At 50.9% G+C, this 24094-nt stretch overlaps 1 protein-coding gene across 8 annotated transcripts in view; it reads left to right on the forward strand.

Annotated features, from left to right (window-relative positions):
• Window positions 1–24094, forward strand: part of OPCML (opioid binding protein/cell adhesion molecule like) — a 313690-nt gene that overhangs the window by 183180 nt on the left and 106416 nt on the right. For 6 of the 8 annotated variants that reach the window (XM_074527875.1, XM_074527874.1, XM_074527868.1 and 3 more), the window contains one exon: window positions 16499–16583. In XM_074527875.1, the coding sequence (XP_074383976.1) occupies window positions 16499–16583 (85 nt within the window). Of the gene's footprint in view, window positions 1–15245; window positions 15361–15578; window positions 16584–24094 lie in introns of those variants that run through there. The other 2 variants (XM_074527872.1, XM_074527873.1) reach the window with 2 other exon arrangements.

Here is a 24094-nt window from a genome sequence, read left to right on the forward strand (position 1 = left end):
ATAATAATAATATTCATAAAATAAATACATAACTGCAGAAGAGCTCTGCCCAGCTCCTAAACACCAGGCTGCTCCAGGCAGGAATCAACAAGCAGCTGGAATCAGTCTGCTGGCTTTTTGCCCCCTCTAAAGATGGAATCATAGAAGTCAGAATCAATTGAGGCGTATCTGGGGTAATTTCTCATTTCCCACATTTATCTTCCACATTAGGGAGAGGAGCTGAAGCTCAGCAAATCCTTAAGGCTTTGAGAGATTGAGGGACTTGACTTTAGTGTGCCAGTGGTGTTGAAAATAGGATGTTTTCTGAGAACTGAGGGAACAAGGGTGAGGGCTTCAACCTGACAAAGGGCAGGGATGGATGGGATACTGGGGAGGAATTCTTCCCTGTGAAGGCAATGAGGCCCTGGTACAGGTTTCCCTGTGGCTGCTCCATCCCTGGAAGTGTTCAAGGCCAGGTTGGACAGGGTTTGGACAATCTGGGACGGTGGAAGTTGTCCCTGCCCATGGCAAGGGTTGGAACAAGATGGGCCTTAGGGTCCCTACCCACCCAAACCATCCTGTGATGATCCTGTGGTTCTGTGACTGAGGCATATTTGGCGTGTGCTGACAGTGAGTGAAACAGGCTGGGGGGCTCAGAAATATCCCAGTTTTTCCCTCTTGTGCATATCTCTTGTTTGCCTCTTTTATCTTCCACATTAGGGACAAGAGCTGAAGCTCAGATCTTCAAGGCTTTGGGAAATTGAGTAGCTTGTCTTTAACATGCCAATGCTCTTAAAAACAGGATGTTTTCTGAGAGCTGCCTCTGATTCCTGTTGTCCTCTTGCTTCTTCCCCTGCTGTGTACTGTTCCTAGCAGGAAAAGCATCCTCACATCTCCCCTTGCCATGGAGTTGGTGTAACGTGGCTATGGGTACCCATTTCCAGATTGCTCCCTTTGTTGTGTTTCCCATTCCCATTCATGTTGATCCCATTAGAGGACCGTGGATTTCTGCCCCACATGTGCTGTGCACCCTCAGGAATGCTTTTCAGCTCCTGAGCTGCTAGATGTGCCTCAGGATTTGGAGGAGGTTATTTGCACAGGGTGAGGAGATTATCAAATTAAAGACAGCACTGAATGCTATTAATGAAAACACATGACAAATGTATTTAAACATTTAAAAATTTAATTAGAATTTTTATTGTTGAAGTCTTGCTACGAGTGCTTTCTGAAACCCTCTTCTTTCTGTGGAGATCAAGGCTGCTTCATTTTCTTGCATGCTAAAGGAGGATTTGGGGTAAAGAAGGGAATAATTGTACCAAATATCTTCTGAAGAAGGTAACAGGACTTTTCCATTGGATGCTGGGTGTGGGGTGTGCCCTGGCTGGACCCATGGGAGTGCCTGTGTAGAGCTGACTCTTTTAGAAAGGCATTAGTGGGGTTTTGCAGGATCAAAACACTTCATGGGCCAGGAGGGACACCTGGGGAGCTTCAGTATCAGACCGAGGATGCTGCTGAACTCTGAGGATGGCACCAGGCTGTCAGGAAGGGCAGGAAAAATCCCAGATGGGCTGATGGACTTGTGGCTCCTCCATCCATGGGAGATGTGCAAACCAAAAAAAACTTACAGGGAGAGCAAAGAGAAGGAGCTCAGAGCCCCATGGAGCTCCCAGGCTGAGTGCTCCCTGCCCTTTCCTCCTCAGAACACCTCTGGGGAGCAGCTCTGCTTGTTTTGACTCTGCAGGGAGCTGGGAATTGGCCAGGAACAGCTCTCCTGGCTGACCCGAGCTGGAGATGCCAGTCTGGTGGGTGGTGCCAATTCCCAGAGCCTTCTCCTGCTGTCTTTATTAAATGGGAAAAGATCAGAGCAGTTGAACTCTTTCCTTTAATGAGAGATTGCATTATATTAAACGGTAATTGCAAAAAAATCAGTTTCTATAATTAAAAGGAGACCTCACAGCCAGGCATGGAGGAGGTTTTCTGCAGCTCCACAGATCTCCATCTTCAGCATCTTAGTGCTGGGGATTCCAGGTTCTCTGAGTTTTTGGGCTGTTTATGGTCAGCAAGAGCCAGGATGGGGATTGGGATGGGATTCCCTGTCCCATCCACCCAGGGCTGTATATCCTGCACTCCAATGGCAGAGCTGGTGAGGGGAGACAATTATTTCCATTACAGAGGAATTTGCAGGGCTGGCAGTTTTCAGGAGGGGCGGGGGGAGAAAGCAGCCCTATCTCCCAACTTGTAAATTAAGCAGATCTGGTTGGGAACTGTCACCGCAGGAGAAGAAATATGAAACCTCTGGGGTCATGTATGCAGAGTAATTTTTCTGACTGTAACTCTACTTAAAAGTAAGGATATGATGGAAATGCTTAGAGCATTTTAAATGGACCCAACAGAGATCTGCTTCAGCTCCAGTGAAGTCTGTGCAGACTTCATTGGGTGTTGGCTTACTCTAAACTTGCTAACACCAGAGTTTAGTGCGTGACTGAGAAATAAATTGGTTCCTTCTCCTTATTAGCTGAAAATACTCTCAGATGAAGGAGAAAGAACGGCCTTATTTGAATATTTTGGTGGGATTTAAGGCATGAGAGCAAGGTTGGTAATGCTGAGGAGAGGCACTGGGGTGCTTGCTCCCCACCTTGGGTCAGGGTTCTCCACACAGGATTCAGGATGGATCAGGTCTCCAAGTGATGGAAACCTCCCAGGGGTGAAGCTGACCTTGAAAAGCACCAAGGATGTCTGTGTGTCTGTCAGGCTCACTGGCTGCGTGAGGGAATACACGACAAGGCTCGATTTGGGGAGTGGAAGAAAAAACCTTCCACAGGAGCTCAAAATGTGAGCCCACATGAGCCTCCCTTGGGATCAGTGAAGGCACTTCCAGTCCCAGTTCTGCTCCCAAGGTTTTCCCTCACTCTAAAGTGTCTGAGCAAAGCCAGCCTGGTGAACCCTGTCAGAGAAGCCCTTTGAAAGGAGCTGTGACCCTGAAGCTGTGCATGGGTGATGTGTTGGATTCTGGGACATGCTCCTTTCAGTGAGAAGAACAGGAGAGATGCATCATGACCTCTCCTGGCATGCAAGCCTTGGGAATGGCAGGGTTTGCCTCCCAGTTCTGAATTTGAATTCCCAATTCTAAAGACCCCACTTGGCTCTGCTCTGCTCCAGCCCCATCAGTGAGACATTTGAAGGCTGGAGCGTGTGTTGGTTTCTGACAGGTGGAAAAACGAGTGTGCCAAGGCAGAGGCAGGAGGATCCCAGGGGATGATGAGCAGAGTGATGGCTGCTTTGCTCCTTGCTGCACCCTTTGCGAAGCTTATGGAGCCATTTAGGGCACAAAAGTGTCCCAAGGTGTGCTGTTGCAAGGGCAAACAAAGGGAGGAGGAAGGATTTGGGGCTCAAATCCTGCCTTGGCCATTCCCTGGGGAGCAGGATGGCTGAACCAGAGACACCATCCCCAGCAGCAAATGCAATTCCCTTGGGTTTGATTGGAAGGGTGCTCTCGGAAGGTTGCAGTTTATTGCAGCTCCAGGACATGTGAACAGTCTCTGTTTCGGCCTGCACGTTTGAAGAATGAGTCAGAGTTCTTCAGTTCTCAGTCTCAAGAATTGTTTATTTTATCTTATCTATAAAAGTTTTTCTCCTGCCCTGCCAAGGTCTATTCAGCAGGACAATTCCAAGGCACCCTGACTGCCCCCGGGGCAGTGTTATCTCTTTATACTAAAAATTACGTATAACACGTTTACAATTACTTTCCAATACTTATCACCTATGGTAAACAGTGAGCTTCTACTCTAAACCAATCCAAAAGTGCCAACATCACAGCAGAAGATGGAGGTAGAGAAGAAGAAGAAGAAGAAAAAGAAGAAGAAGAAGAAGAAGAAAGGCTGGACACGCCCAAGTACCTCCATCTCGTCCCCAAAAACCCTTATTCTAAAGATCCCAAAATCTACTTTTTCACTTAGTGATAATTTTATTATCACACTATTTAAACTTCTGTGGCTTTCAGGTCCTCATACAAAGCTGGTAATTTGCTCCAGGGGTCATAATCAAACCCACAGGTGTTCTGGGCTGTGTGCCAGCGTCTCTGAGCCCCCTGGCAGGGTCCCAACAACTCTGGATGTCCAGAGGGATGGGCTGAATTCTGACAGGGTGCAGCCAGGGCAGGGTGTGCTCCATTGTGAATTGGCTCAGTGCAGAGCCAGGCTGGCCTGGGGACAGCTCCTCCTGCTCTGGGGTCAGGCATCCCATCCTAGGGAAGGTTTTTAAGCACCCAGGCTGCAGTAGGCAGATACAGGGAATCTGCTGCTTTTCTGCTTGCTTAGGAGCATGAGGAATGCTCCAGATTACCACCCAAGAAGGAGTTAATAAAGCTGGGTTTGCTGGGTGATTGAAGACTGGGCAGCTGTGAGTGCATTGCTTTAGGTATCCATGAAATGTAGCCTCTAGATGCTCAGGATTGAGGTGTGATAGGAGGAAATCCGGATGGAGAGGAGAATAACAGCATGCCCAGCTTTTCCTTCTCCTCCCCCATCTCCCTTCTTGCCTCCCCTGGAATTCTGTGGTGTGAGATTTTTCACCCTGTGCACTGGAAACAATATCTTGGAGCAGCTTTGGTGCCATTTGTTTTCCCTTTAATTGGCTAGTGGGGAGAAAATAACGAAGGGAAGTCATGCAGGGGAAGTTCTCATCGGTGCCATTTTTGGCAACAGAGTCACAACATCCTAAATTTATTTATTTAATTGCATTATTAAAAGTATAAATAAAAATAAATCCAGGAGAGCAGCCGGATCTATACTTTGCATCTCTAAAATAGAACCATAAATGCCACGGAGCACTGGGGGAATGATTTATTAGCCTGTTATCGTGAGTGACTGGGACGCTTTCGATGGAGTCCTTGCTAATTTCTAACAGCTGCATTAAATCACAGATGCTATCAGCTATTATAAAATAATCACCCAGCGCTCTGTGAACCAGCACGAGCCCAGGGTCAGTGCTGGAGCCCTGGATTTGTTTCACATCTCAGCCCCTCCGTTTCCTGCGAGGGTGGGAAATAAATAGGGCTTGTAGCGGCCTCATTTTATCATCCAGGAGTTGACAATAAATAAAAACCTCTATAAAACTTTTTTTCTAAAAGGAGTTTCGACCAGAATTTGCAATGAGAGGAAACCTGATTTTGTGCTGTGTGATGTCAGGACTCCTGGGTCCTGTTTCTAGTTCAGAAAGGGAGCTGAGCTTGCTGATTTATGGGGAGAGGGAGGATTTCAAGGGTTTGGCTGCAGACAGGGCTGCAAGGAAGGCAGCAGGTCCTGGCAGTAAGAAACGTCTGTCAGCTCCTCTGCCTTTGCTCCTCGCTGCTCTTTCAGACAAGTCACTTAAATTTCCCTGCAGCTCCACTGCCTTCCTCTCGTTTGACAAATAACGTGTGTGTTTATGTGCCTGGGCTCCGGAGGGGGTTAATACTTGGCCTGGAAATCTCTTTAGAAGTGCCAATTTGTAGCGACAGAGAAACAACAATGAATAGAAGAGCCTGCGAGGACCAGAAGAAGCGAGCGAGCGGCTGCTTATCAGGATGGTGGCTCGCAGAGCCAGCTGCAATAGCAGGGGTAGTTGTAAAGGGTGAAGGAGATGGGAAGGGAAAAAAAAATAAAAACCCAAACCCACAAATAAATAAAAAATAAAGCAGTTAGGAAGAAAATGCCTCCCATCTGCAACACTCGTATTTTTCTTGACAGTTTTGCTTTATGTTAGAGCAGCTGCTTAACATGACAAACGCTAGCTTTAATAACGAGGAGCCAGAGGAGATGCAGGGATGGAGTTCTATGGCTCATCCTGCTCTCCCATGCTCTTTCTTGGGTGTGAACAGCCCAGAGCAGGCTCACCCTGGTGTCCTGCACCACCTTGTCCTGTAGCCATGATATTTTCTGAAAAATCCTTTCCTTAGGATTTTTCCACCTGAGAAGCTGAGAAGCCTCAGAAACAAAATGTAAACAATGGTTATCTGCTGCTGTGGAATGCAACAGGTGCATCTGTGATTGGTCTCATGTGGTTGTTTCTAATTAATGGCCAATCACAGTCCAGCTGTCCAGACTGTCTCAGTCAGTCACAAGCCTTTGTTATAATTCCTTTTCTATTCTTAGCCAGCCTTCTGATTAAATCCTTTCTTCTATTCTTTTAGTATAGTTTTAATACAATATATATCATAAAATAATAAATCAAGCCTTCTGGAACATGGAGTCAGATCCTCATCTCTTCCCTCATCCTGAGACCCCTGTGAACACCACCCACCTTGTCCAGCTTGGGAAGATCAATTTGGACCCAGTGCCTGCTGTTTTGGGAACAGTTGTGGTTTTGAAGTGCTGCGTCTTTGTTTGAATTTGTGAGGTTAAAGGGGGTTTAAGGAAGAAGGAGCCTCAGGGTTGTTTGTTTGTGGAGCAGCAGCTCCTGGTGACACCCTAGGCTGCTCCAAGCCATGTGTCCATGGGGAACAATGCTTTGGAGGGGATTCCAGGATAGCCGTGGGCAGCTCTCCTATTTCCCCAGAGGTATTTGGGTTCCTTTGTCTTTTCCTACCTTGTCATTCTCTCTGCAAAATGAGATGGTGGCTTTGCAGCTTGCAGGTTGTTTCCTTCCTGCGGTATCGGGGGTTGTCGGGTTGTCAGCAGCCTGGAGATAGCAGGGATTGCTGACAGCAAGCAGAACTCAGTCAGAGCTGTGCACAGAAACCTTGCTCAGCCTTTGAAACCGCAGTCAAACCCTCCCCCAAGGTTATTCTTCCTCATAAAACACTCTTAGTTTTGTTTGCCGCAAACCTAGATTTTAATCCCAGCATCCAGGCAGAGCTGGGCTTTGAAGAGAATTGGGTTGGAGTCACAAGTGAATGGCTGAGGCCAGGCTGACTGAAACAGATGAATTAAAGCTGACCTAGGAAGATGGAGATGTTCCCATCCACACCCCGGCTGTGCCACTTGCATATTTATCTCATTGTGCCCGATACTACTGGGAATAAATCAGCAGTGAGACATGCAGGGAGCAGCTCTGCTGCCTCTGAGAGCAGAGACCTGCACCAGCATTTATCCACAGCTCCCATCAAACTCCCAGGGAAGTTTTCCAAAGCCTGCAGGAACCCAGAGCCTTCCCTCACCTAATGGTTTTCTCCCCCTCACTTCAGCCCTTAGAAACAGGAATTTCAAAGTTGAAAAAAACATCACCTGCACGGGCCACAGAGGGGAAGACTGAAGACACTGAGAATTTTTATTTCTCCTGGGACCTGCCGCATGAGCAGCCTGGGTAGTTCAGACAGGCTGAGAACAAGTGTTCAGCCCTTTACCTGCATAACATGGCTGCCAAACCTGCCCAGCAGCACCTGGAGACAAGGGGGGTGTGGAGGGTGAGGAGTGGGAGCAGGGAAATTTCCTCCCCAGCTCTGCAGAGATCCCACCCAGCTCCCTGCAGCTCCCAGCCCTCCTCTGCCCCTTCCAGCAGCAGCACAAGCAGGATCTGAGAGCCCCAGGAGCTCCCCCAGCACTGAGATTTTCTGGAGGCTGGTTTGTGTTGTTGTTTGGGTGTGTGTAGGTGTGAAAATTCCCAGAGTGGTTTGGGTTGGAAGGGATCTCAAGATAATACAGTCCTCCCATGGGCAGGGACACCTTCCACTGTCCCAGGGTGCTCCAAACCCTGTCCAAGCTGGCATGGAGCACCTCAGGAGTGGGGCAGCACAGCTGCTCTGGGCAGCAGGGCTGTCCTGGGTGGTGGTGAGAGCCCTGGGGACATTTGGGGTTGTCTTGCCCCAGCTGAGAGGAGTATGTTGGAGGGGATGAGGGTACGGGGTGGGCAGAGGAACATCCCAAATGTCCCCAGCAGTGAGATGTTCTGGAGGCTGGTTTGTGTTGGTTGATTTGGGAGTGCGGGTGTGTGTGTAGGTGTGAAGATCCCAGAGTAGTTTGGTTTAGAAGGGATCTCAAGGTAATACAATCCCCCCACCCTGCCATGGTCAGGGACACTTTCCACTATCCCAGGATGCTCCCAACCCTGTCCAAGCTGGTCTGGAGCCCCTCAGGAGTGGGGCAGCCAACCACATTAAATAGAAGAGGCAGGGCAGGGCTGTCCTGGGTGGTGCTGAGAGCCCTGGGGACATTTGGGGTTGTCTTGCCCAAGCTGAGAGGAGTATGTTGGAGGGGATGAGGGTACGTGGTAGGCAGAGGAACATCCCAAATGTCCCCAGCAGTGAGATGTTCTGGAGGCTGGTTTGTGTTGTTGGTTGGGTGTGTGTAGGTGTGAAAATCCCAGAGCGGTTTGGGTTGGAAGGGACTCTCAAGGTAATACAGTGCCACCCCTTGCCATGGTCAGGGACACCTTCCACTGTCCCAGGATGCTCCCAACCCTGTCCAAGCTGGTCTGGAGCACTTCTGGAATAGGGCAGCCAATTAAATATTAATATGAGTGGCAGGGCAGGGCTGTCCTGGGTGGTGCTGACAGCCCCAGGGACATTTGGGATTGTCTTGCCCAATCTGTGAGGACCATGTTGGAGGGGATGAGGGTACATGGTTGGCAAAGGAACACAAATACTGCAGTTCAGAGCTGCAGGGCACAAGCCATTCCTTCAGGAGAATACAAGTTTTCAAGGCCCAGTTTATCTCTATGGAATCAGTCAGGCATGTTTTTCTCTTTACCTTGAAATCTTGCTGGTTTGGCTGCTCTGCTGATATCAAAGGTTTGGTTTGGGCAGGCAAACCCTGAGTCTGAGCAGGGCTGCAGGGTGTGCAGTCCCTCACCTGTTCATCATACAAAGATGGATTTGCTGGGGGGGACTAATGATGGAAAAACCTGTTAAACACAGACTGCTCCAAGAAAAACCTGTTAAACACAGACTGCTCCAAGAAACTGTGGCTGCCCCATCCCTGGAGGTGTCCAAGGCCAGGTTGGACAGGGCTTGAGGCACCCTGAGTTAGGGGGAAGTGTCCCTGCCCATGGCAGGCGTAGGACTGGATATCCTGAGAGGTTCTGGTGCCATCCAGGTGTGAAAAAGAGCAGAACAGGCAGTGTCCCAAAGGAGGATGTTAAGACAGGATTTTCCTTTCTCTCACCTGTGCTGGGGATGCCATTTGGAGCCTCCCAGGACAGCCCAGAGCGTGGTGTTTCCCTCTTCCAGCACGGAGTGTAGGTGGCACAGCTGCTCTCTGATCATCCCTGCATGTCTGTATTCTGTAAATAAGCCCCGAGGCTACGCGATGGCTTCGTGTTTAGAAACAGGATAAACAGGGCGATGTGATATCTATTTATTTGTTCTTTTATTAGTTCAGCGCAGAGCTCACAGAGCACTTTGTGAGTGTCTATGAAATGAGCCTTGTAATGTTCCCAGGAGAGGGGAGAAGCATTCCTGCTCCAGTTAGCACATGGGGGAAGCTGAGGGTTCCCTGTGCATCCATGGCCAAGGTGAGACCGTGGTAGATGCAGGGGGGGATCCCAGATCCTGCTTTCCATTTCCAGCCTGTAATGGCTTCAAATGCACGGTTCAAATGCATATTTCAGGCTCAGCATCTGTGCTCCAGAGCCCTTTTTTCTGGTGTTTCTCCTACTCCTGGACTAATTTGGGAATGTGATTGTGCCTCCACACCTTGTCCTAGGGAGGAGTCATTAGGTATTAATGATGGAAAAACCTGTTAAACACAGACTGCCCCAAGAAAAACCTGTTAAACACAGACTGCCCCAAGAAGCTGTGGCTGCCCCATCCCTGGAGGTGTCCAAGGTCAGGTTGGACAAGCCTTGGGGCACCCTGGGATAGTGGAAGGTGTCCCTGCTCATGGCAGGTGTGGGACTGGATGTTCTTTAAGGTCCTTTATGGAGATGGGGCACCAACATCTTCTCCGGAAATAAGCTGTTCCTCTCACTCTCACATCCTAATATCCAATTTATCTCACCCTTCCTAATATCCAATTTAAACCTGCCCTCTGTCAGGTCAAAGCCATTCCCTCTTGTCCTGTCTTCCCTGCTTCCTGCTTCCCAGGGATGTGGGAAGTTTGGGACAGAGCTCCTGGAATCATCTTTTTGGCAGAGACTTTGCACCGTGATGGCGTTTTTGTTGTGCTGTTCGGTTTTGTTTTTTTCCAAGACAATGTCCTTGCTAGGGCAGCTTGAACTTTGGCTGCTTTGATATGGAAATGTTTTGGCAATGAAGCAAAATGTCACATGTCTGTAATGCCCCCCCCCCACCATCCCTTCCCTCTAAAGCTGGATTTTCAGGGAGAGACTGAACAGGAGTTGAAAATTTGCCCAAATGCACTAAATACCATCAGAAATGGCAGCAAAAAAAAAAATCTTGGCATCGCAGAGAAAATCTTAACATTTTGCTTTCCTTAGAAAAAAAATTAAAAAAAAAAAACCCCTAAGCCATGCTGGATGGTTGTCAGAAATGCTTCAGGAAAATTAAATCTGTGTTTTTCAAGCTTTTAGGGTGATGTTGTGATGGTTCTGCTGCCCCTGGGTGTCCCAGCCCCTCCGAGCTTTGCTTGAGCAGCACTGGGTGTTCTCAGAGCTGTTTTGTATTCCTTTAATAATTGGTGTAAGGAGGAGGCTGCTTTAACTGCTCCAGGTGGGTGTCTATGGAGCTGCCTCCGTTTTGGATTTAATTTGTCAGGTTTACACACTCTTTAAACGTGCCATATGCCGGGGTTCAGCCGGGGATTGTGGCTGAGCATTAAGTGTGGAGTAATCCCATTAAAATCCCCAGGGATTGCTGGGGGTCCTGCTCAACCACGACCTGCCTTCCCACGCTGTAATCCCGGCTCCAGGCTGGGTTTGTGTGGCCTTGGGGGGATTTTGTGGAGGAGGGAAGGATTTTTTGGGTGAATTTAGGGCACGAGGATGGGGTTGGAGGGTCTACCTGGGCACTGACTACTAAACCAGCCCTGAGCCTGTTGTAAATGAGGAGCCTGAGCCTCCAGTCTGGATTTTCTGCCCTTGGAGCTCAAGCACCATGATCAATATGAAAAACAAGTCGCATTTTTTTCCCACAATTACCTCAGCATGTTGTTTAATTTTTTTTTTCTCCTTTTGCTGAATTCGTGCGATAAAACGCATTAAATGTAACAGCACGGAAAATAAAAGTTCCGTTTGCAGAGAGAGCCCTGATTTAGTCTGAAGATAAAACAAGATAAAACAACTGGAAAAATTAAGTGGGATAAATAAATTCTGCTGGGAAGAGGCTGAGGTGAGAGAGGGGGAGATGTGTGTGTGGCAATGGCCTGGCAGTGGTCAGTGCAGCTGTGGATCCCATTCCCAAGGTTTTCCACCTGGGAAAGGGGTGATGCTTTGCTTTGTGCCCCTTCCAAAAACTGATGGGTGATCAGTTTTGTCCCAGGACAGTGAAATGTGATTCTCCCTTGCATGGGGAGGTGCTGGGGAAGATGAAACGTGAGAGCTTTATAAATATGATTGTCTGGCAAAAAGATTTTGAGAATATGGAAACTATAAGCGGGATTGAAATGAAAGCAAGCTTTGAGATCCCTCAGTTACTGAACAACTGGAAAGCAATGGTGTGGCTGCTGAAGGTGATCCCCTTTTGATGGAACAACACCCTCTGCCTGCAGACAGATCCAAGGGTCAGAGCAGACCCTGCCAGCTTGGCAGAAGGGGCCCAAAGAGGAGTTTTTAGGGTTTAAAATGCAGCACAGTATGGTAATGTAATGATTCTTATAGGCTGTATGTAAATGCTGTAGGATTTGTGTATTGTACTAGATTGGTTAGTGAGAATCAGAATATTCAACACAGAAGATTTATTGTATTGTAACAAGAACTTCGCACTCTTACCTCTTGTCTCTTAGCTCTTACCCTTTTACTCTCTCACCCTCTCATTCTCTCTCCCTCTCTCTTCTCTCAGTCCTGCTCTGAGCTGTGGCTGGCAGCTCCCAGCAGGGCCCTGCACCCAGGCCCTTTGCAATAAGCCAAAATTCCATGACCTGGCTCCAGAGTTCTCTTGTCTCCATCCGTCCAACCATGCAACCCCCCGTTGCTCCTACAGGGAGGGTGTGTGTTCCTTCTGCCTGTGCGCGTGCCGTCTCTTTTGGGTGAAGAAATGAGAATATTCGGCAGCAAATGGGAAAAAGCACAAAGCGGGGCTGTGGGGTGTGGGGGAAGAGGTGTCAGGATGGATTGCCAAATATGCCGGGGAAAAAATTAGCAGCTGCAAGTGTGCAAGAGAAAGGTGGAGAAGAAAAGGGGTAGAGACAGATGGAGAGAAGGAGGGAGAGAAAGAGGAGGTGGGAGGAGAGGGAGGAGGGGATAATAGTGTGCAAAGAAATTAGTTAAAAATCTTATAGCCCCGAGCCCAGACACCATCTGGAGAGTGCAGGGTACTGACACACAGCTCCACATTCACCATGGAGGTGTCACATATGTCTTGGCCAGGTAGGGTGGCCAAGATGCTCAGGATTAGAAATTCCCCATGCCCCAGGAAAGAGATGCCTTAAAAGAGCCCAATTTTGTGAAAAAAGTGCCCATGGCTGTTTGCCAGCTGGGGACCAGAGAGGAGCTGTTGTTGTTGAAAATCTTGTCTGAGGTTTCCAGAGGGAGATCTGGAGAACTCCCATTTCCACCAGTGCTGGAGGGTGAATCCCTGGGAGCAAAGATTGCTCTTTGATTAAACAAGCACAAGGACTCCAAGGGCTGCACTTCCCTACAGCTCTGCCGGGTTTTTGCTTTCCTGGGTGTAGCATTAACCCTTTGAACAACAGGTTAATTAACCCCATGAACCCCCTTGAACAAGGCTGAATGGCTGAGAGGCAGCAAAGTTCATCTCAGAGAAATGGAAAAAATAAAAAATAAAAGTTTTTTCCCATAATCTTTGCCTTAAGATGTAATTTTCTTTGCCTGCTGAGGACTGTGACAAGCACATGGTTTGTTGTGCCCACTGAGGGAAAAGCTGCTCTCCTAGGATAAAGCGCATCTCTGTGGTACAGCTGTGCCCATGTTTCCTAGCATTCCCCTACCCAGGCAGGTTTAAAAGGAGTGAGAAATGGTCCTTGGATCTCTTTTGGAGAAGCAGTGTCCCAAAGGAGGAGGTGGCATTTGCTGGCCAAGTGTGCAGTGTCCCAGAGGTGCTGCAGTCACTCCCTCCCTCACTGCACTGATCCCAAGGGAGCTGGACTCACTCCTTGCAGCACACTGAGCAATTCAGTGTGCCCTGAGCTGTCTGGAGAAAAGGGAAAGCATCTGGGAGCAGGAATGAGGCTGGGGAATGAAGCCCAGCATGGCCATCCATAGGTCCCAGTGGCTGCAGGCTGATTCCCAGTATGACACTGGAGCAGCTCTGTGGCTGAGCTCCCTCACAGCCCCCAGGCTCTGGTCCCTCACTAATTACTTCCAGGCCTGTTCTCCTGACATTTGCAAGCTCCTGATTAGAGCAACGAGGGAGAAATCTCGGAGGGAGAGGGAGGCTAAACTGCACCACTAATAACAGCTGAGATTGACAGTGGGCTGGGGAGGTGCAGGGACTCGTCCTTGCCAGCTCTGTTTCTTCCTGAGCCTCTGGGATGATGAGAGAAGGTCAGGGCTTGTTAACGTCACCGTGAGGAGCAGGATCCACCACTGCCATCTGCCTGGTGCCCCCAGGGCCTGTGCCAGCCTCGAGTCCCTCTCAGCCAGGCGGTATTTTTAGCCACGGACCTGAACTGAAGCCACCCTGTGGAACCTCAGGTCTGTGACTGTCTCGGTGCAAAAAGTGCCTCTGCCTCTGTGTCTGCTGACTTTGTGCTTCATGCAGATTTCAAGTTTTTCCCCCTTGCCCTTTTCTCTCCCACATCCCATCTCACTCCCTTCATTTGATCGCAGTGCAGCCACTGGGGAGTTACCATTAACCTCAGCAGTGGGACTGGCATGTATTTGTGATGGGGTGGTCCAGAGTACCAAACCAGGAGAGGCTGCTCTGGTTCCCTGGGTGCCCACAGTGACCTCTGGGATGAGCATGGTTGAGCCACGTCTCCTGCAGTCTCCTGCAGTCTCCTGCACAGCCGTTCCAGGCTGTTGGGTCCCTACCCAGCTACATAAATATGGATCACATTCATTTCCCAGCCCTCTCTTTCTCTCCCTTCCTTGATGCCCCATATCCCCTTACCTGTCTGTAGCAGCCAGTTTAATTCTCTGTCTGTCCATTCATTCCTTGCCTTTGCATCCATTCCTGGATCCATGGCTCTCCAGCCTCCTCAGAGTCTCTTTGTGAGGCAGACAGGCTTTTTCCCCTATAAATCTTCCCTCTCCTGGATTGTTCTGTCTCTGGCATGCTTTGTGCTGCACACACACTCTACATCTACAGCTCCTATCCCAAGGGGTAAACATGATTTTACCCAGCAGAGCTTGTGGTCCCTGCAGCATCCTTGTCCCCTGGAGCTAATCCTGCTGCTGGGTGAGGCTCAGCAGTGCCCGTGGTCTCAGTGCCATGGGTTTGTGCTGGCTCCTGCTGCTCCCTCCCTTCCAGCAGGCACAGTTCATCCATGCCAGAGTGGAGCAGCTCAGGAAGGAGTGGGGTGTCCTTCCTCTCCCATCCTCCCCCCAAAGAATCCCTGGCATGGGAGCAGCCAACCTGCACATTCGGGGTTAAGGCAACTTTTCAGCAGCTGAGGAGCTTTCTGATGGAAAACTGAGCCCTGCTTGTCTCCCTGCTTCCCTGGGCTCCCAGGCTGCCCTGTTTATCCAGGCTGCAGAGAGCATCCCTCTGGTGCTGGGTGCCAGCACACATCTCTGCAGTGCCAGCCCGTGGCTGGTGGCTGTTTAGGGTCACTGAGTCCCACTGCCACACACAAAGAACCTGCTCTGCTGAAAATTGGGCCTGGGATCACTGAAAACCCCTTGCAAAACCCCTTTATCAGTTCTAACAGCTGTGTTTGGATCTCTGGATGAGGTCAGGGTCCTGAATTAGCTAAAACTCCCTTGTTGGTGGTTATTTCCCTCCTCCAGCCCCTGGGAGGGACAGGTTCTCTGGGATACATCAGCAGAGGAGCAGATGTCCTTTGGAGGAAGGCACCCAGCCAAGGTCCTGGGATGAGGAACTGTGTGAGGAACCCTGGCAGCACAGGGTTAGTTTTCTTCTGCGGGCACACAGTTTTCTGGGTGGTCACCAAGGTCTTGGTGCCTTCAGCTGCTCTTTGAGGAGATTAACTGGTGGTCTGTGGGTGTCTCCAAAGGAGGAAATTTGTTGAAATTTAGTGTTGATGCTCTGTTGTGAGTGGCAGGGTGGAAAGCCCTTGGTCTTCCTAATTCAAGGATCTCAGTGTCAGGAAGCAGGGACAGGACAGGAGATGCTGTGGAGCTGTGTTACACCATCCCATGGGGCAAGGACGTGGGGACAGGACCCTGTTTCTCACAGGGAGAGAGAACTGGAGCCAGTCCCCCACAGGGGTATGCATCAACAGGTGGAGGCAGGCAAAGATGCTGCGGTGGGCGAGGGTTTGAGCAACCTGCTGCTGTTGAGGGCAAGATGGGGGGTGCGTGGCACGACAAAAGCCCCCTCTGAAGCAGGGCTGAAGCGGGTGAAGGGCTGGGGGTCTCTCGGCTGGTGGCAGCCCCGGTGCCGGCGCGGCGGGGGTTAACGTGCGTGCCCTCCCGCGCATCCCGCCCCGCTGCCGCCCGCCCTGCCGCCCGCCCGTGTGCGGGGCTCGGGCCGTGCGGGAGCCGAGGCGCCGGGCAGCGCTGGAGCCGCTGCCATGACAACCCCGGGGATGCTGCCGGCCGGGGCCGGGGTGCTGCTGCCGCCGCCGCCCCCCCGCGTCCCCCCCGCCCCGCTGCGCGCCTGAGCCGCAGCCCGAGCAGCTCCGAGACCCTCCGGACACAGCCCGGGAGCATCGCGGACATCGCCTGCAGCTCCGCGGGGAAGTTTCGATCTTGCGACAGAACCGGGATTTTGGGGAGCTTTATTGGGATTTTTAAATTTTTTTTCTTGTATTTTTTTTAAATTCTCCTTTCTCTCTGTGATTTAAACAAAAGCTCAAGAGCCGGAGAACAGCCCAGCCCCGGCCCGCTGTGTCCCCCCCGCTGCCGATGCCGCCCTCCCCTTCCTTTCACAGACACTCACGTTTCCTCCGTGGGTTATAAACTTTTGATGCCAGATCTCCGCAGCGCCTGCCCAGCTGCAGCTGAAAGTAGCGTCTCCAGCAGCCACACATCTGTGACCTTCATCTCGTGCTCCGCACCTTCTCTCCTCCTCTTCCTCCTCCTCCCCCCGGCCCTCCCGTCCTCCTCCCTCGCCCGAGGACAGCGGGACTCCCTCCGATGCCGCTCGGCAGGCTCAGCGCTCGCAGCCAGCCTTGCCGGGGGCTCTCCTGATCTCCGTGGAGCTCCGCAGCGCTCGCCCCGGTGGTTTTGCTCCCCCCCATCCCTCCTCTCCACCCACCCCTTCCCCCTTTTCGCCTTGTCGGGTGTGTTTTTTGCCTGTTGGAAAAGTCCCCGCTGCCCAGGATGGGGGTCGGTGGGTGCTTGGCCCTGCCCTGGAGGTGCCTGGTCGTCCTCTGTCTCAGGCTGCTCTTCCTTGTGCCCGCAGGAGTGCCCGTGCGCAGCGGAGATGCCACCTTCCCCAAAGCCATGGACAACGTGACAGTGCGGCAAGGGGAGAGCGCCACGCTCAGGTAGGAGCGGCTGCACGGGGGCTTGGGGGGTCGGGGGCTCTCGCTTGCGGCTTTTGGGGGATGCTCCGTGCCCGGCGGGGCTGCCGGAGGGTCCTGGGACCAGCTGGAGACTTTGCGCGTGTCCCAGGGGTTTGTCCCCATCGTGGTGGCAGGCGACACTGCGTGTGGCAGCTGGTCCCCGTGGTGGCAGGGGACGCTTGGGGTGGCAGCTTGTCCCCGTCGTGGTGGGGGCCACCCCGTGCGAGCGGTTTTGGAGGGATGGATGTGCCGGTGCTTTTCGGGCTGCAGCTCCTGGGGGGGCTGCGGGTGCCAGACGAGGAGAGCACACAGGGGTTTAGGTGGCAGACAGTGAGTTAGTGCTGCCTGAAAACCCCAAAGTTGTGCCTGCGTGAGAGGGGAGGGGGGTCCGTGCTGCTGGCGCCGGTGCCAGCCCGCACTGCCAGCGGCTTTCCAGGGCTGCGCTGCCTCCGAGGTGTCGGTGTTTTCCTCGATCGCTTTATAGTCTCTGCACGAATCCGTTAATATCAAATCAATCTTTTACTCCAGGGGTGCATCTTATGAATTCTGATGGATGCTTTCCCTTACGTTGTTTGCTGTAGGAGAAACACAGGCGGCTGATATGCAGATGGGTCACTCCTGTGCCGCACAGCCCAGCCGAGCATCCCTTCCATTCCCTGAATGAGTTACAGGTGTACGCGGGGCTGTGCCCAGGTAGCACAGCAGCTCTCCACAGGCACCGCGGCCAGAGGAGCAGCCCAGCCTTTATTTTGGAGGGCAGCGAGGCTTTGGGTCGTGCTGTGCGTGCTTCAGGCAGCCCCGCTAGGACCCGAGCCGGTTAATCCGGGAGCTGTGGGACTGTGGGAAGGAGCTCGGGGGTGGTGGGACGTGAGTGTGGAGCGAGAGAGCCCGGAGGAGTTTGTCTGCTTTGCCTGCACCAGCGAGCAGCGTGTGCCCCTCACCCGAGGCTCACTCAGACCCGAAGGAACGGGGTCTCTGCAGCAGAGAGCAGCTGCTCTGCCAGAGCCGGGCATGGGGATGGCACAAACAGAGCCGGGCACGCTCTCGGTGAGCAGCAGAGCCGGTGCAGGGCTGAGGAGCTGCTGCTGCTCTGAGCAGAGGGAGCTGTGCTCACCTGGGCAGGTTTCCGTGCCTGAGGTGGGCTTTGCAGGGGAAGCGTTTGGTGGTTTTGGGGTTCAGGCTCTGGCTGAGGCTCGGTGGGTTCCGTGCTGCGGAGGGAGGTGTTGGCTGCCTGTCTGCCCCCTTCCCACCACGCTCAGTGCCTGACTGTGGGATGCTGTCCCTTTTCCTGCCCGCCGGGACACTCTTGTCATCATCACCCCGTGTTCCTGGGGGCTGTGGCACAGCTGGGGAGCTGAGGGCTGTCTCCGCGTGCTTTTCCTAATTGAACTGCAATGATGATTAACCTGAGCTGTGTGAGCAAGGCAGTTTAAGGAAGGACAGTCCCCCAGAGAGGTGCCTTTGGCCCTGGTGCTCTTTTCCTCGCTGTTGGAGCTTGTCTCTGCAGTGAAGTGTGGCTCTGGGGCTCTCGGAGGCGATGCTGGTGCTGCTCAGAGCAGGATGGGTGCCCGTGCCTGCTCCCTGGGGAGCCCCTGCACGTCCAGCCGAGCCTGCTGCCAGCAGAGGGCTGACTTGGATCTCCTTTTTTTCTTTTTTTTTTTTTTTTTGAATTTCTAGTCTTCTGTCCCCTTTTCTGTGCTCTTTGCAGGAGGGGATGTTTGTGAAGCAGCCCTGGAGTGGTGGGAGGTTTTTGCCTTCCTATAAGAAACTCTGCATCCCCAAAGTGCTGTCACTTAGGGGAAGCCCCTGCCCCAAAAGCACCTGGTTATATCCATTTCCCCCCTTGGCATCTGCTCCTACCCATGCTTCCCACTGCATTTTTTCCATGCTCTTACCCCCTCCCTTCTCCTCCTCAAGTCCAGCTTTCCCCTGCTGCAGGCACGTTTCTGCCTCTAGTTCCCATTTGCTCCCAGTCTGCTCCATCTTTTCTTGCACTGCTCTTTCCCAGTGCTCCTTCCCTTCCCTCCTCTCCCTGTTTCCCTGCTGCTGCCCCTCTGCAGCCTCTGGGTGACAAGCAGTTTTCCATCTTCCCTTGGGATCTGGAGATGGGCAGGGAATTGCACACATCAAGCCAAAGAGGTGGCATCAGTGGGAGGTTGAAGGCAGGAGGACAAAGGTGGAGCATCTTGAGGATGGGACTGATGTTTATTTGCAGGCTATGATTTCCTATTAAGAGCCAGGCAGGGAAAAGTGCCCTGGGAAGTCTTTCCCAGTGAGTGGTGTTATTGCTAAATGGTGTTTTCTGCTGTGCACCCACAGGAGGAGGTGGTGGTGAACTCTGCTGTCCTTCCTGCAAATGGCATTTTTCTTGGGGTTCAAACAAGGAGTTGGGCTTGTAAAAAGTGAGAGCTGTCATTCCAGTGTGTACCTCTTGCAGAATTAACCCCAGGTCTGGATGGCCAGGTCCTCTCCCTCATCCTAGCTGTGAGATGGGCAGAGCCTGCAGATCTCCCTGGCTCCTGCAAGGTTGGTGGAAGCTCTTTGCTTTCCAAGATCAGCCCTTTAACCACCCCTTGCATTGCAGAAAGGAGCTGGGAGAGCGAGCAGACCTGCATGAAAGTGGTGGAGGAAACCTGGAGGCTTTTCAGGCTGCTTGTGGGTTTCCTTTATTGGATTTTGGGCGCTTCCATTTCCAGCTCTCCACCCTTTTTCTGAGGGAGGCTCAGCATAATCCTTGCAGAAACTCAGGCTCCATCTACAGGCAACTTGCAGGTCATCTTAGATCAGCAACAAATAATTTCTGTTTTAAGCAGGGATTGTTGGTAATTCACTCCTTTTTATTGTAAGAACAAACAATTCCCATAATAGTCAGGCACCTTTTCTCTCCTGAGAACTAAAGGCAGTATGGAAATTCTCTGTGTACTGTTAAAAATCAAACCAAACTGCCTCTTCCCTGATTCAGAAATATAAAGCTCAGGTGTTGAGATGGCAGGAATAACTGATGTTACCCACCAGTCTCGGACATGAAACGGAGCAAGGAACACACTGGGAACCACCAGGGATGGTGGAGATGGTCACTTTTTAATGTCCCTGCTGGGATTTGGTGGATTAAATTCCTTCTTTTGGGAAGAATGCCATTGAGTCTTGGCATTCTCCACATGCTGCTTTTAGATGCATGTCTTAGGGTTGCTGTGGGAGCATTGCTGGTAGGTCATGGTTGGCAATCCCAAAGGGTTGATCCTGCCTGGAGACTTTGGTTGGGTTTTATCCCTGTCGGAGATGGTCACTTTTAATCTCACAGCTGGGATTTGATGTGGAAACAAGGATTAAGTTCCTTCTTTTGGGAAGAATGCCATTGAATCTTGGTTTTCTCCACATGCTGCTCATTGGATGCACGTCCTAGAGTTGCTGTGGGGGCACTGCTGGCAGGTCATGGTTGGCCAATCCCCATGGCTTGATCCTGCCTGGAGACTTTGGTTGGGTTTTATCCCAGCTGCATCAGTGGTGGAAGCATCTCCATGAGGCCAGAGGGGAAACTGTGGCAAATATTCCCACGGTGTTAGAATGGGGGTGGAAATGATGGAAATGTGCCGCCAGCAAACCGACCTTTACAGCAGCCATCAGTACAGTTCATAAAGACATCAACCACCAGCTGCTCAAAATTTCAAGGCTTTATAGTTTTATATGTATTTAAGAAATATTGTTGGGTTTTAGAGTGTGTTTTAGAGGTTGGAGGGATTAGCTGGGAGATGGGGTGTGCTGAGTTTTTTTTTCCGTGGCTGTCACTGCAGGGACACCAGGACTTAAGGAGGCCCCTCTGTTGCTCTCAGCCTCAGTTTCCCCATCTCTAAAAGGATCCATCAGCAGTGGTTTATCAGTGATGATTAGAGGAATGGGCACTCATAGGTGGTGCTATGGCAGGTATAGCTAGGCTTTTTTCCAAACTAAATAATACAGAACTGCTTTATCTCTGTACATAAGGGTAAATTTTCAAGTCAAATCCCCTGGGCTTGTCTGCTTCTGGTGAACCCGTGGCCTCTCCTCCTGCCTGTCCATGGAGGAGACCAAGAAGTCAGGCTAGCTTTGCTCACTGGCATCCCAGACTCCATGCCTGGCTGTATTCTGTCAATTAGCTAGTGTGAGAACAATTCCAATTAAAAATAAAAAGCCTGAATAAAACATCATGAGATGCTGTTCTTCCATTTATTTTTGCAATTATGGTTTTAATTATTTCTGACAATGCTGCTTTGATTCTTCTTTTTTTTTCTTTTGGTGTAATAACCTACCGCAGTCTATTTTCCAGCATGCAACAAGACCTCAGTAAAATACAACCAGCAGGAGCAGGAGGCAGGACCACAGTCTCCAGGCATAGGTCTGGGAAGTCAGGAAATCACATTTTTTTGGCCTCTTTTTCAGTCAAACTGCTGATATTCTGTGTACCTACCTGTTAATGGGGGTTGTGACACTCACCTGTCGCCCTGCAACAGCAGCCACGGACCTGGCAGAGAAAAGAAGCGTTAATGCATCCACATCTCTGCTGTTAAATCCTTGCTGGGGAGCAGGAAGAGAGTCACTGCTCTTTGTGTGCAAATGCTAAAAGCGTGGGGATTAGCGCAGAGCAGATTAGTGAGGACTTGCTCCATTGCTGCCCCTTCCTTCCCCCCCTCTCTCCTACCCAAAAACTTTTCTGGAGCAGCTAAATATATACCTGCCGTTTCCAAGGTAGAGCTCGCTGCGTGGCGGAGCTGTAATTGGCGACTCAGGGAAATTACAGCCATGGATTCTGGCATTTGGATCCTCCTGGCTGGCATAATAATTTCTCCCTAGGTAGCTGGTATTTAACTTGTCTTATCTGCTCCTGATAGTTGTAATTACAGTGCCCGCTAATTTCACTGTAATATTGCAGCCACTGGAAGGGTGGTTGGAGAAAGGTCAGGAGGTTGCAGGAGGGCTCCTTCCTCCCCAGGCTGCTGCACCAGTGATGCTGCCAAAATGCAGATGCTGAGCCCATGGAGCTGGTACCCTGCATGTGCCCCTTCCCACCTTGGTGGGGCTGGAGGAGTCTCACAGCCCCTTCCACACTGTTGTCCTTGTTGGCATTAGTGAAGGATGTGCTGGAGGGAGCTTTGAGTCCTGGTGTCTTTTGCTGTGGGTTGAATATTGGTCTCCAGCTCATGTCGGAGCTGGCAGGTTTATGTGAGGTCACATCTTGGGTTGTGCAGTGAGAGGCTGGTTGTCACTGATGTTGGTTGGTCCTGGGCTGGTTATCAATGATGTTGGTGGGTCGTGGGCTTATTGTCACTGATATTGCCTGGTCCTGGGCTGGTTGTCCCTGGAACTGCTTGTCCCTGAGGTTGGTGTTCCTTGTGGTTCATTGTCCTTAAGGTTGGTTGTTCTTGAGACCGGTGTTCCCTGCAGTTTGTTGTCCCTGTGGCTGATTGTCCATGGGATTGGTTGTTCTGGGATAATTGTCCCTGATGCTGGTTGTCCCTGATGCTGGTGTTCCTTGTGGTTCATTGTCCCTGAGGTTGGTTGTCCCTGATGCTGGTTGTCCCTCAGGTTGGTGTTCCCTGTGGCTTGTGTTCCCTGTGGCTTGTGTTCCCTGTGGTTCATTGTCCCTGAGGCTGGTTATCCCTGCAGTTGGTGGCCCCTTATGCTGTGTTCCCTGCAGTTGGTTGTCCCTGATGCTGGTTGTCCCAAGGTTGGTGTTCCCTGTCGTTCATTGTCCCTGCAGTTGGTCGTCTCTGCAGCTCGTTGTCCCCAACACTGATTGTCCCTGCTCCAAGAGCACGGTTCCCTTTGTTGTGCAAGAAGATTCAAGTCTGGCTTTGGGGAGATCCAGGGCTGGCTTTGGGGAATTCACCTTCAGCCAGCTCGAGCTGCTGCCTGTGCCAGCCCTTGTCCTGCTGAGCCAGCACCAGGCAGGTTTTATGTGGGTGTAGGGCTGGGCTCAGTGTCAGAGCGCTGGGGAGTCCTGCTGACACAGGCTGGAACCACAGCACTGGGGGTTTGCTGCAGAAAATGCTGGTTTGGAGGGCACAGCAAGCTCGTGGGGCTCTGCAGAGGGAGGAGGGGACCCTCACTGTCACATCTCCCAGGGCCACAATTCAAACCCTGGGAAGATCCTCTTGTCTAGCAAAAACCCACCTCCCACACTAAATTTTTAAGCTCCACTAGGCAGAAATATTTCCAAGTGGTGATATTTACCTCCCGGGGATGAGACTGAACTGTTGGTAATCCTGCACTATAGGGTACAGAGATCTTTTTGCAAGGATAATAAACTCCCTGGTAATAGCTGTCCTTCCCCTGGATCACGCACACTCCTCCAGGAGCTCAGGGCTTTGTTTCTGGAACAGGATTAGGTGTTAACGCTGCAGAACCAAACGGGGGCACAGTGGCTGTCTTTCACATTCCTGCTTTCCAAAGCGTTTCTCTGTTACCCTGACTGTTCTCACAGTTTGCCTCCTCCTTGCATTCCTCAGCCCTAAACCACGGATGCTTTTTACAACAGCTGGACATATTGTTTTAAGTGATAATCTTTAGATACTGCAGCCTAGCAGACAGTTCATAAGAAATATCTGATTCAGTGACTATCACTTCTTCCTCTGTCCTTGTGAGCAGCCTTTGAGGGTTAGGATGTGCTGGTTTTTCTTCTTCTTTTTTTTTTTTTTTAATGAGAAAAATAATTTCCCCACAGCCCCTGTCAACAATTTTTAGCCTGTAATGGGTTGTTTACTGCAGGTTGGATTTGATATGTAGGTCTTGTCTTTCCTGACAGAACCCTTCAAGGTCGGCTCTTCAGTGCAAAAACACTCACATTTTATATTTCTGTTTTCCTATGAATATTTCCCAAGATTTGCTTAAAATGAGTTGTTTCCATGACTATGCTCACTTGACGGACTTGTTCCTTGGGATACAAATGGGTCTCCAAGTCTGTTTCTCAGTGGAGGGGGAGGATAATGAGAACAACATCTGTTGTGGTGTAAGCTGTAAATTTAAGATATTTTTTCTCATCCTGTAAAAGATCAGCAAATTGTGCTGATGCTGATGAGGTATTTTGTGCCATCTCCAGTGCTGATGGATTCAGAGTGGGGACACTTGAGGACATGTCACACATCTCGCTTTTCCTTCTCTTGGTGTGCCAAGGCTTGTGTGTGGTGTCGCTTCCAGGCTGGAGCTGGAGAGAAGAGGAATGGGATCCAGAAAGGAGAAAGTGGAAAAAGAGAAAGAAAAGTTGAGAAGGGGGAAAGAAAAATGTCAGGTGGAAGAAGGGAGTGGGTAAAGGTAAAACCAGGGTGTTGCAAAGGGTGCACCAAAGAAAAATCCACAACTGGGAACTCTCAGTGTGTGAAGTTCAGCTTTGAGGGATGAACTCCTTAATTAAAGCCCAGCAGCCAACACAGAAATGTGGAGGGTTTGGCTTGAGCCAGTTGGTACCCAAGTTCCAGTGGGATAGTGTATCCCTTCACTAGGTTTTCTATATCTTCTCTGTG

This window comes from Zonotrichia albicollis, chromosome 27 (assembly GCF_047830755.1).
Source record: "Zonotrichia albicollis isolate bZonAlb1 chromosome 27, bZonAlb1.hap1, whole genome shotgun sequence".
NCBI classification, from domain to species: Eukaryota; Metazoa; Chordata; class Aves; order Passeriformes; family Passerellidae; genus Zonotrichia; species Zonotrichia albicollis.